The following is a 13450-nucleotide window of genomic DNA, read 5'->3' as shown; positions in this document are numbered from 1 at the left end:
TTGAGAGTGTTTTCAGGTGTTCCTTGATTGCATTCTCGGATCGTTCAATGTCCATTTTTTGATGATATGCCTTCATTTTGGGATAATTTTCCCGGAAATTCATTATTTTAAATTTCTAGAAATATTATGGAAAACTGCTAAAAAATACAGTTTTGTGGATTTCAAGATGGTGAAATTCAAACTCATTTTTGGTAGGCAAAGTCTCCAAAATCATCTGTATTACTTGTTTTATGTAAAGCTACTTGTCATGACACATGAACTGCAGTTATCCACAATCACCTCCAAGGAATGAGAATTTTTATACTGGTTTATTTTAAAGAACAACAAAGAAAAATGTTCATTTTGTGTTCAACATAGTGAACATAAAATGAACATATAAAAAAATGTTCAATTTGTGTTCACCATGGTGAACATAAAATGAACACAAAGTGAACATAAAATGAACGCATAAAAAAATGTTCAATTTGTGTTCACCATGGTGAACATAAAATGAACACAAAGTGAACATAAAATGAACGCATAAAAAAATGTTCATATTGTGTTCACCATGGTGAACATAAAATGAACTCAAAGGGAACACAAAATGAACATAAAGAAAAATGTTCATTTTGTGTTCACTGAGATGAACATAAAAAGAACATAAATTGAGCATCAAAAGAACACACCAAGAAATTGGTGAACATAAAAGAACACCAGAAGAACATCAAAAGAACACTTGAACACTGAATGAACATATAAAGAACACCAAAAGAACACAATTTTTTCTACTAGGGTATTACATGTAAGGGTATTCAGATTTCTAATTTGTAAAACGCACGTATACTAGGGTGGTGCGAAAAAACTCAAGTTCCAAATTTCGTGTCGTAATAGTGCGGAAAAGTTGCGATACGTTAGTACAAGAAAAACAAAAAAAGAATTATTAAAATTGGGCGTCATCATCCGATCCCGCAAAGCACCTGAAAAAATGACAAAAATGAAAAAAATTGTTTTTTTTGTAAAAAAATTAAATTAAATTAATATCTTTTAACGCTGTAGCAAAAAATGATTACAAATAGCAAAGGTTATTATTTATATATGCATATTTATGGCTTTTAACTGTTATTACCGATCGCACAAGATCATTAAAAATGTATAAATTTTGCAATTTAGCCGGTTTTTCAGAGTTGTGTCATAATAACTTAAGGTAATATTTTAGTCTAAAATACATGTTTGATTATGCAGCTCTTCCTTTGTTTATATATGATTTAATAATATTTAAACAACCCAGAACTCACCGCGGAGAGGTGGCTGCACTTTGAGTTCTACCCACACCCTCCATCCATCCAACCAATGAGGGTTACTGCTTCTACAATATTTAAATTTTTTGCCCTTATTTTAAATTTTAACTTTTGAAAACTACTTTGTACTGCGATTTAGTGGTAAGGTCTGGCATAATGGACCTTGATTTGAATTAGCCCTAATAAATTCATCTCTGGATCAATAGCCACAAAGCTTAAGGGATGCCTCCGTTACCAATTTCACACACGGCTCCATTGCTTGCGTGTGATATGGGAAGTTATAATATCCCAATCTTGTTATCGCCAGATTTAATGAAGGAAGCTATTTCTTCATTAGTAATTATTCTCATAATAAGAGGTGGAGTAGATAGTTTGACTACATTCCACTCAATCAATTCTATATAGTTAGTTATTTCGAAGTTCATGGTAGGAGTAATGAAGTTGACGATAGGTTTGCCTTTTGGTTAAGTCTGCCTGGCTTTAAATACTCTTTTTAGCCCCAGCTCTCTAATGTGCCTTCTGTAATCAAAAACCATCGCCATCAATACATTCTCTTCGTGATCAAAGTTAGAGTTCCGTTCAATAACAGGGAAAACTACTTTCTTTTAATATCCAGGTATGTATCGAGAGGTTTCCTTTGCTCTGTTCACACGAGCCATCTAGCATGTAAAAATGGTCCAGTATCCCAGTTTGCTAAGTCATTTGGAAAGTTGCCACTTGTGATTGCTTGACTAATGCCAATATGGTATCTTTGGTCCTCGCTCAAAATTTATCTATCAACTTGTAGAATTTCACATTGAATTGTTTGGAAATGCAGTTTGGAAGCTTTCCATAACCATTCATATTAGCCCAATTGGCCCACTAAATGATTTTTGGCCACTTGTTTCACCATCTAAATACTGAAAAATATGACAAAAGTAATTCAATGAAATGAAGTAACCCAACTGCCCACTGCAGCGGGTGTCATTGGTGTTTTACGAGCTTTCTAATAGTGCAACCTTTCCAAATAATTTTGATGTTCGTGCCATCACAGCAAACTAACTCTAAGAACTCTAATGATACTCCTTGATCAGAGAGATAAGATAGTATGGAGACCACTACATCTTTAGCAGACCCGGAGCTTGGAGAGACATAACTTGTAGACCAGAGAAACATAACCGTGTAGCTCACCTAAATCATGATAGATTTGCTGTAAATCGCTTATAATATTTTTCTTTTCCCTTTTAATTCTACATCGGTCAATGAACTTAGTATATTCTTCAGTTATAACACCAATGTCTACAAGTACACTTGATGCTATAGCAGCAGCTGTACGGTGAGACACCCCGTATTGATCTCAATGAAAAGCTGTACTTTGGAATTTTACCCTCATTTGCCATGGTGATTTATATATTTTTGGATGTACTAGGCATGTAATCTTCCTTGTCAACAAATTTCTCCTTGATTGTTGAACTTTGCATTGCGTCATTTAAAACCTCAACATCTTCACTTTCGGTTTCAATAGGGTTAACATGCTGCCTTTTTAAAGTACAATTTTGCCTTTCAATTCCATTGGTCAGTTTTATTGTCATTTTTGATCTAAAGAGCTAATTAAAACTTCTCAAAAATTATCCTCAAGTAATTATTACAAAACTCTGAAAAATAGGCGAAATTGCAAAATTTATACATTTTTAATGATCTTGTGCGATCGGTAATAACAGTTAAAAAGCCATAAATATGCATATATAAACAATAACCTATGCTATTTGTAATAATTTTTTTGCTTCAGCGTTAAAAGATATTAATTTAATTTAATTTTTTCACAACGAAAAAAAAACAATTTTTTTCATTTTTGTCATTTTTTCAGGTGCTTTGCGGGATCGGAAGATGACGTCCGATTTTAATAATTCTTTTTTTGTTTTTCTTGTGCTAACGTATCGCAACTTTTCCGCACTAATACAACACGAAATTTGGAACTTTAGTTTTTTCGCACCACCCTAACGTATACATTCATCCTGAAGGATTTCTGAGCCACCTTTACGTGAAATATACAGACATAATACGATTATATTCCATCTTATACACATGTATATTTCATGTATGGGTATTCAGATTTCCAATTTGTAATACGCATGTATACAAGCATCCATAGGGACTTTTGAACCACTTTTACGTGAAATATACTGATGTAATATGATCGTATTCCATCTTATACATATGTATTTTTTCTGTAATATTGATGCATTACAGGTGTAATACAAATGCCGTGTTATCTGGGAGATCCAGGATTTTTTTCGAATCCAGATCGAATACTTGATTTCAGGTGTTGGATCTTTGGATATTTTTGGGTTGTGGTATTGTTTGTATACGCGGTTGCACATTCATTTGTTGTCTGAATAAACGAGCTGCGGTGGCGATGTTGCCTCAGTTGGACTCTGACTGTCGTGCATATCACTTGTCCCTCAAGATACTACATTGGCGACGAGGACGAGATGCCGTCCTTCATGGAAAAATTTTCTCCGGAAGAGGAGAACTGGGACGCCTATGAGGAAAGGCTAGAACAGTACTTCATAGCAAACGACATTGGGTCAGAGGCTGCTCACACAGTTAAGAAAAGGGCGATTTTGCTTTCGTCTATAGGCAAGCTGACGTATGAACTAGTGAGAAATTTGTGTGAACCAAAGAAGCCGGCGGAAGTGCCGTACAGTGAACTTTGCGGCAAGTTGAGGGAGCATTTTTGCCCTCGTAAGTCCGTTATTGTGGAGAGACATCAGTTTAATAAGTGTTCTCAGAATAGTGCGACAGTGTGGGAATTTGCTGCTGAATTGAGGAAGAGTGCAAGGGGCTGCAATTACGGCGCCTTCCTAGACCAAGCGCTGAGAGATCAGCTTGTGTTGGGGCTTAATGACAGAGATACGGTGCATGCACTGTATATGGAGAGCGAGGACCTACAATTCGAGAAAGCTGTCGAGATAGCATCAGCGCGGGAAAAGGCGAAGCTGAATGCCGCATCATGTGGACTAGGTAGCGTTCCGGAAGTGACGTCAGAGCGTGGCGTCCATCGTGTAGCTGACGAGGAAGCCTTGGACTCAGACGACACAGAAAAGGAGGTTTTCTGGATCTCGAGGAGGAACACTGAAGGTCGACGAACTGCAGCGGCATCCAGAGTCAACACTCCGACCAAGTGTTTTTGTTGCGGGCGTTCGGGACACCTGAGGACTGCTTGTAGATTTAAAAATGCTAAGTGCCATATGTGCAACAAAGTCGGGCACTTACAGGCAATGTGCCGAAAGAGTAGTTCAGGTATGTACAATGTTTCATTATGTAAGGGCAAGAATGGGTATGGAGTGCGAGAAACAGTGACTAAAGACCGTGAGTGTGCCTCAAAGTGTGATATCATAGTTTCTAACTTCCACATTATATGGACGAAATTGACAGAAGGCCGTGGGAGATTAATGTTAGTATTGAAGGGTTTCCTTTAAAAATGGAGATTGACACAGGCTCAGAAATTTCCGCTGTCTCAGAATGTTGTTATGGTAAACATTTTCTCAATATCCCCCTGGAAAACACAAACGTAAAACTGCGTTCGTATTCTAACGACCTCATTATCCCCAAAGGCATTATGCAAGTAAAAGTGGACCACAAAGGCAGAGTAGTAAAATTGCCTCTTTTTGTTGTTCCTAACGGTGGGCCTCCCATTTTAGGACGGGATTGGTTTAGGGTTCTAAACTGTGAACTCCCTGTGTTTTCACTATGCCAGTACAGCAGAGAAACTGTATTAAGAAAGTTTAGCGATTTGTGGGATGGGAGCTTAGGAACCTTTAATAAGGGTCAAGTGAGGCTGAATTTAAAGGAGGGGGTAAATCCGGTTTTTCGCTCACCGAGACCCTTGGCTTTTGCTTCAAAGGCCAAAGTTGATAAAGAGTTAGACAGATTGGTTGACATTGGTATACTCCACCAGGTTAATTTTAGTGATTGGGCGACACCGGTAGTGCCAGTAGTGAAGAAAGATGGTAGTGTTCGGATTTGTGGGGACTTCAAAATTACAGTAAATCCTCATTTGGAAGTTGAGCGATACCCATTACCGAGAGTTGAAGAACTATTCACCAAATTACAGGGTGGGCAAACACTTTCCACGATTGACCTGTCGCACGCATACCAACAGCTAGTCCTTGACGATGAATCTTTGCATTGCATTGAAATGCATTTTTAATATCCTGCTATAAAACAAAGTAATTGTTCAAGTTTCATCTTGTTACATGCGATCAAAGGTATTCAATTTAGATTTTCATACATATTTTAATATTGTAACTGATTACATGTCATTTTTACAAGCTTTCAAGTTATTTGACAGTATTCAAATTTTCTTCATGCAAGTTTCCCCCGAATTTCGTCACTTTCTCATGGCATGCTGACTTGTGTTTCACCCGGGAATGCTTCAGTTGTGATGAGGTGGATTTTGCCCTTTCTCGCAATAGTTTCATGGCACAGTGCATGCACATGGCTATCTTTGAACTCTCCTTAACTGTTAAGTATTGTGTTTACTGTTTAGGTATTTTATACTTACTGGAGTTCGAAACAAATTCCAACCAATTTTCATCATTATTATCTCCCCAGCTGCCATCCGAAGGAAAATCTCTGATGCATATCTGTGTTAAGATCCCCATGTATATTTGAAGGCCCAATAATGCAACCAGGAACAGGAAATACAATATCATGATGAACACATCGCGAAGATTTTTTGCTGATTCTTTAACTGCTCCAACCATAGTCCTTATGCCTGTAGAATAGATAATTAGTTTTTAACAAGATATTGGCAATATTATGTGTCAAATCACTGAGATAGCATTTCCCTAGGCAAAGGTTATTTAATCTTTGTAGGAGACTCTACGGTTGAAAGTCACCATAAAAAAATTTTTTATCTTAACCGGGACTCGAAAGTGAATCCCCCAATTGCTGGTAAGGTATACTACCAGTAACATCACCAAACATTCTTCCTCCATGGCGAATCTCAGACTAGGTTTGCCAAACAAGGTGTTGACGTCATGAGACATCAACATTTCCTTGGTAAACCCAGTCTAAACTTCCTTTGGAAGTTGATGGCTTGATGGAGACATGGTTAGGATTAATTTTTTAAAAATTAATTATTATAATTAAAAGTAATAATGTAGTTAACTACTTCCAATTCAAAACTAACTTCAGTCAATTTTATTCATTAAACTTTGATGAATGTCAATTGTATAAATTTGGACACAAAGCTCATCCAATAGACAAAGGGGAAAATGAAACGATATCTAAGAATTTTATATAGTATGGTAGTCATGTAAGAATGCAATCAATTGGCCCAAACGAATACATCTGAACGAAAACAGGATTGAGTGGATTGACTGTCCGAGTTTTGAAATGCAGGCGAGAATACGTGAGACCACTCAAAGACTGAGTCTGCGATGGATCGAACGTCTCCTCTGTGATACAGTGCCATCGATTTCAGAATGAAAAGGTAACTCTATGATCATCTTTCATTTAATGAAAGAAAGTTTCACAGAAAAAGTTACCTTTTTAGCTTAAATCAGTTAATTTTTCAGAGGAGAAACTTGTAACTTAAACTAGATAATTTTTAACAATGTTAACTTTAGCTTTTATCATTTAACTTTTCTGTAACTTTCCCAACTCTGTTGATAGCAAACCTGACTGGCAATTGCCAGGTCTGGGTTCCAATGATTCAACTGGGAGACAGACAAAATCTCTGTGGGTATATTAATGATCAGAAGGTTGTTTCCGATTGTATCATTGGATACTTTAAAAATGGTTTACTATGCTAAAATCCATTCTCATATTTCTTATGGCATTCTGTTTTGGGGAAACTCACCTGTGGCTAAAAGAGCCTTTTCAGCCCAACAACAAGCTATTAACCCTTTCGAGACGGCGGAGTTTTCGTCTTAGCATGACTGCTGTACTGAGCCCCAAGAGACTCTTCTTTCTCGTGGTACAGAGCATTTATGGAGGGCATTCGTTAAGAAGGGTCTCGCTGAACCTTTTTTGACCCCTCCACGCAGGGAATTCGCATTATCTCGGACTCCGAGAGTAGTTGCGTGCTCCCTCCTTTCCGGGTTTACGACCATACCTGCTGCATAGGTTCGCTGTCAACTTATGTATTGCTTATGTGTATTTAGCACATGGATAATTGTTGCTTGCACGTAAATTGCAGGCTTTGAATTGAATTCCTCATTTTTATCTGACCATTGTCAAATTTTAAACGAAGTTCTAAGTCCATTATTAACGCATTTAATGCAGCAACAATTTCCATGTTGATGTTTATACATAACTCGAGATACTAGTTAATGTTTATCGTAGAATTTCGTCTAAAAATTGTAAACGCTGATCAAAAAACAAATAATTCAATTCTTAGTTTATTTTTCTTGAGAAATGAACAAATATTTATTTCGAAACGTGACTGGTTAACAATTGAATGACCGCTGTCCCTTACTGCTAAGAGGGGTTATAAAGTACGAGGGGTCCGGGTACCTGCTCCCGGATTCCGAGGGTAAATCCTAAACCCCGCAGGGTTGGGTCCCGAAACAAAGACGTCGTAAACCGTCGACCTTCTGAAAAGGGGGAGAGCTAGAAAACGTATATATACGGCTTTCGTTCTCCTGGCTAGCAAAATCTAACACATAAATATACGGCCGTCGTCTCCCGGGTCAGGAAACGTCCACACGTATATATACGTGTATATTAGGGAAAAGGTTAAAGCTATGTACCATGTCCCTATTTGCACTCCAGGTAAAATCTTCTTTGCTAAATCTAAAATCCTCACCCTCCCTTCTTAGTATATCCTTACATGTGCCTGCTTTGTTAAAGCAAACCCTTCCTATTTTCTTCCAAATTCTACCTACCATGATCACCTCACCCGTTCAAGAAATAACATCCACTCAAACCAGTATTCCAGCTCTCTCTGTCTTAAAGGTCCCAACCACTCTACCTCGATCCTTTACAATAAAGTTCCCGAAGAAATAAAAAATAGCAACTCACTGTCCGTATTTAAAAAGAAAATAAAACTTCTCTTAGCTGAAAAATGCTACTACAGTGTTAATGAATATCTGGAGGATGCATTGTAAGGTAATTTCCTAGATGGCAACTAGAATTGCCTATTTTTTCCATGCTTCTGTTAGTATTTATTAACCCTCGCTGGACTCTGTTATAATGTTGTACATATTATAGTTAAATGATTATCTTGGGAATTCCCAAGAATCTTATCCAGGTTATTTCAATATTCATGTATATATGTAATTGTTTCTAAATTTTAAACTTGAGATTAGCCTTGCAGATGTGTGTACTGCCAATGGTGAAATAAATTTATTTCGCCAATCAAAAAAAAAATGCATGCAACTTAAAATGATCATTAGCATTGAGCTTACCTGGGACAAGGGGCACAATCTTCAAGGCTCGCAGCATCCTAAGCATGCCCAGGAGTTCCCTATCAGCCAGAATAAGCTCAGATGATAAGTATCTGCAAGTAGAAGCATTTGTAATTGTTATCTCACAGGCAAAAATAGTGGATACAGTGAAACCTCAGGTAAACGACCTTCATCTTAATTGGTTGTACTACAAATGTTGGTGTGTTTGAAGTTAATACATATGTACATTTCTATGTCACCCTGAAGTAGGTATATGGCAGTCAGGTTTATGGCTTTCCCAGTTGTATGATGCAAAAGCCTAACCACCTTTAGTATAAATCAATAGGGAACTTGCATATATGTATTTCAGATATAATCAATAGCCCCAAAATTACATAAAAATATATGTTTGCATACCTCGGTGAAAGTTTTTTTTATTATTTTATGACGTGGTTTGCGATATTTAATGCATCAAAGTTCACGAGAATTTTCAAATGCAAGTGAGAATCGAAAACGCCCGATGATTGGCTGGTAGAAAAGTGACGTCATAGTTCAGTACGAGGAGGCACGGCCATAGTAGAGGTTGCATACTTGAATACAAGCGACGGCGTGGTTATGATTCATTTATTGAAGTATAGACGTATCGGAGTTGTTCATTGTCACTTCAGGGCTATTATTTGATCTATTTCTCCTCCATTGAAAGCGATAGATTGCGTAAAGATGAAGGAATATGGTTATTCCTAGGCTGATCCTAGCAAGCTTCCTGTTACTGATTCCATCATGATAACAGGGTATTTTAGTGAAACTGGTAGATTTCGTCGGCGCGGAAAGTCGATGCCAAGAAATGGAAAGGTAGCTGATGTGCATATGAAATGTTTTATAGTTCATAACAAAGTGAGACTTGAGTATAATATTGGCGAAAGCGCATAATCATGTGAAATGTGTATTCTTTTGGCAGTCCGGTGGGGAGTCTTATGGTGAACTTATTTCCACCTCGAAGCTATCGATGATACTTTCAACTTAAAAATATCTTGCCTGGAGGGCGACAGGAAGCTCTGAGGAAGCCAGACTATTAATGTTTCAATTTAGTAGCGATAATATAGACGAACTTCCAACACAATCTACCATATCTTGTGACTCAAAACCCCGAAGCCACTTCCTATTCTGCAGAAAGAATCGGTCAATCGCACTTCGATCAATATAATAAACACAACGTCTTCAGGTGTTAATAAGTTACTTATGTAATGAAATCCTTCCTAAATTCCAATCCAATTTCTATTTGGTTTTGACTGGGGAAAGAGCTACATAGAACTGCACATTCTTTTGCACAATTCATGCACTGCACTTTCATTTAGAGCAGCAACTTTGGGTTTAACTTTCCCTCAAACACCCCATTTCCCCTGTGGTGCACATCAGTCCTATCTTTATACGATGGCCTGACAACCTTTAAATGGATCCTTGGTTTATCCTGACAACCAACTAAATGGAAATTGCTGATCCACACGTCTTCCTCTATCTCCACAGTTTCCAAATCAAGGGCCGCGGAACATTCCTCTTGTGACTCTAACTTTTTCTGAAAAGCAAGCCGGCGCGCCGCGGCGTAGAATAAAATCAAAGAATGCTGCGATTCATTTTTTGTGACCACCTCTAGATTCCATTCTTTTTCCATCTACAACTTCCTTAATCTTTCGGGGTAAACTATGGGACAAGATAATGTTTAAATATTTTCATTAATTTATAACAAAATATAAGTTCTAAAAATACCCAAAAGTCATTTTATTAATCCACACTGATGAGTGTAAATTAATGTGGAAGATGAATGCTGTAGATGTAGTAGTTTTCCCTAGGTTGAGTTGCAAAGTTCATGAAGTTGACAAAACGGCTAATTTTTCGGTGCGCGGAGTCATTTATTGCACTGGCCGTGTCTACATTTTTCAATTTTTTTTGTAATAAAATAAATCAGAATTTAGGATAAAATTTCCTTTAAAATGACGTATAGTTCATTATTATAGCATGCAGTGATGCCAGGATATAAATTTGAAAAGTACAGCGGCACATAATTTTGACGCCGACAGTACCCAGATAGCACAAAGTAAGTGAGTTAACCGTTTCTTATGGTTTTCTTACGGAAAAAATTGATAAGCAGCTTATCGTAAGCTAAGGGATTTATATAAGGCAAGGGTAAGTCGTTAGGGGCGTTTAGGTAAGGAATGCCGTCAAATATCCTCAGGCAATGTAATAACCTCTAACTACGTTATCCTTCACTTCGATGATACGTGACGACTGATGACACGAGTTATACTCCGAGGGCCGCTACAATGATGGTTTCCTCGTAATGTTTTCAATTGACGGCTTATGCCCCTTTCAACTCTACTCTCTACGGGTAGTCCATTGTTAGCCCAATATTTTTCCAGTCGGCTACTTTCTCTTTTCAAAAGAGGCCCAATATATCATTTGCGCAGTTCACTAGAAGATTCTTTTTATAATCCATTCCAAGGTCAGTTTCCACGGAGGAACAGCGAAAGAACCGAGGAAGTGTTTCCCCTGTCATGATCGTGAGTGAAAGCATTTTTCCTAACGGAACAACATTATTTTACATCGTAATTTAGATATCCTGGAGCCCATATACCGACATGCGGCTGGTTGATATCGCTGCCGGTTCAAAGATATTTATCTGGTGCTATTTTATGTGAAAAGCGAATGAACATCGGAGTTTTGACAAACTATCACGGTCCATGACTCTAAATAAATCACTCATGCTGAAAAAAATAACCGCATAACCACGGTAAAATAGATGAGCGCGGAAAAATACGAAAATCCAGCAGGTCCAGAAATCCTTTGGTGGTTGACTGCGACATCATAACTTGGACGAAATTGACAAACTCCAGAGGCACTGACAATTTTTCGGATGAAATCCAGTTCTATTGAAGATTAAAACTTTTCACTTAACAGAGTTTAGCTAATCGTTATTCAAGGTCCAACCAAATTTTATTAAAAGCTGCCGAGGAACGGTGAGTCGGAGTCAAGGTGATCAGCGCGCCGCGTACCTAAGCAACTTCTCCCGGCTCCATTCGTCCTGTATGAGGCCGCGGATATGACAACGAATCTGGTGTTATCATCGAGTTGAATCACCATCGACTTGTACGCATACTAGAAAAAAGATTCTCCATTTTTGGATGGCCTCGAAATCCAAAATGTGCGCATAGGAGGCTCATAAATCGCTCGTTTCGCCGAGGCAACAGAAAACGTGAAATTGGCAAAATTCCAGTAAATCTCCCTTTTCCTAGATATTCGGTAGTTTAGAATTCGGGATTAGCGATCTTCTGCTGTCCCTTTATTTCACTCATCTTCATTGATGCAATGACGATTTTTTCGAGTACCTACTTACACCTTTTTTATCATATTAGAAATGCTGTAGTCACCTACATGTCACTTTCACAGAAAAAATTTTAAATTTTCTTCGAGGCCACTGAAATATGTGTAAAATGGAATCACTAATTTCCATAATAATATTCCGTGTGGGAATGCTTTTAAGTTGATGAATATTATAATTTTCTTAAAATATTTCTTTGAAACAATTGTCATCTTCTGATCATTACTTATTTATACTACCCATTTTTTTAGCTGTGTGACGTTACGTCGTAAATCTAGTTGATTTTTCACGTAGGCCCAGACAAGGGAAATACTCCAACTGTCGGTCACATGCTGGATCAGGGAAAGACTCCACAAACAAGAAAAACAGCTCACAAGAAAAAGGTAGCCAAAAACAATTTACAAGTTATTACCGTTCGATATCTATTCAAAGTAGAGTATTCAAAAATCAGAAGTATTACAGAAAACAATGATAATAATTCATGATCCCAGAGGAAACATTACCAGCTAAATACCAGCAGAATAATTGCTCTAAATTTGCCATGTCTCACTAGACATGCGTCTTCGACCAGGCCACGAGCAGAAGAGGCTTGCCTGTTCAGGACAAGACAGGATTTGAGGGGAGGGATTCTTCCAGGGAGTGGAGGGGTAGCCAGGCGAATTCAACTACTGCGTCACTGCGCCTGCAGAACGGCCGCTCCACAAAACACCATTCCTTGGTTTTGAGTCAACAGCATACCACCCAGAATTTTCCCCTCAACTTCTGGGTTTGAGACATCAGTCGAATCAGCGGGATAATTCATTGGAACACATGGAGGGGAAGGAGATACTGGGGTGAGGTGTTAGAGGGAGAGAAAGTTGTGATAGGACAATGGTAAAACTTCTCACTCCAAGTGCAATACTAAGGCCTTAGCACCGATTTCCCCTTGCTTGCCAAGGAGAAGTACATATTTCTCCGCAGTAGTCCTATATAAGTCTTGCATTGCAGGTACCCTAGTAGCAATCGATATCCGTATAATATCCATAGATGGTTACCAATATCCAATAAGCATTATATCTAAAAGTAATATTGTATGGATATTGTGAGGATATTGATATGTGCTGGCTTTTTGAAAAAGCATAATATCCAAAAGTAATATTGTGTGGATATTGTAATGATGTTAATTTTCTATTGACTTTTGGATATTAATGGGAATGATAGACATTTCTTTAATTCCATTCAAACATACCTGAACATAATTAGTGAATACATTGTGCACCAGAGGAGCAGCCAGGAATAAATGGTTTTAGGCGCAACTAACACTGGGGGGTCTGAGGGTCTGGAATACCCGCTAGGGTAAGTGGGATATGCAAGGGCCCTCCCCTAGAATAATTTTCAGATAAATGTCTCAAAAGGTGAGTTTTACAGCTTTCTGAGGGATATTT

General features: G+C 37.9%; 1 protein-coding gene across 1 annotated transcript in view; it reads right to left on the bottom strand.

Moving 5' to 3' along the window:
* The window catches only part of LOC124166526 (sodium channel protein para-like), a 274676-nt gene that overhangs the window by 165857 nt on the left and 95369 nt on the right, over positions 1-13450 (bottom strand). The window contains exons 5-6 of the mRNA XM_046544070.1: positions 8675-8766; positions 5824-6036 (exon numbers count right to left, since the gene is read on the bottom strand). Of these exons, the coding sequence (XP_046400026.1) occupies positions 5824-6036; positions 8675-8766 (305 nt within the window). The remainder of the gene's footprint in view (positions 1-5823; positions 6037-8674; positions 8767-13450) is intronic.

The sequence above is a fragment of the Ischnura elegans genome, chromosome 10 (genome assembly GCF_921293095.1).
Source record: "Ischnura elegans chromosome 10, ioIscEleg1.1, whole genome shotgun sequence".
Classification (NCBI taxonomy): Eukaryota; Metazoa; Arthropoda; class Insecta; order Odonata; family Coenagrionidae; genus Ischnura; species Ischnura elegans.
The sequence above is the reverse complement of the archived record's forward strand: the minus strand, read 5'-3'. Positions and strand labels throughout refer to the sequence as shown.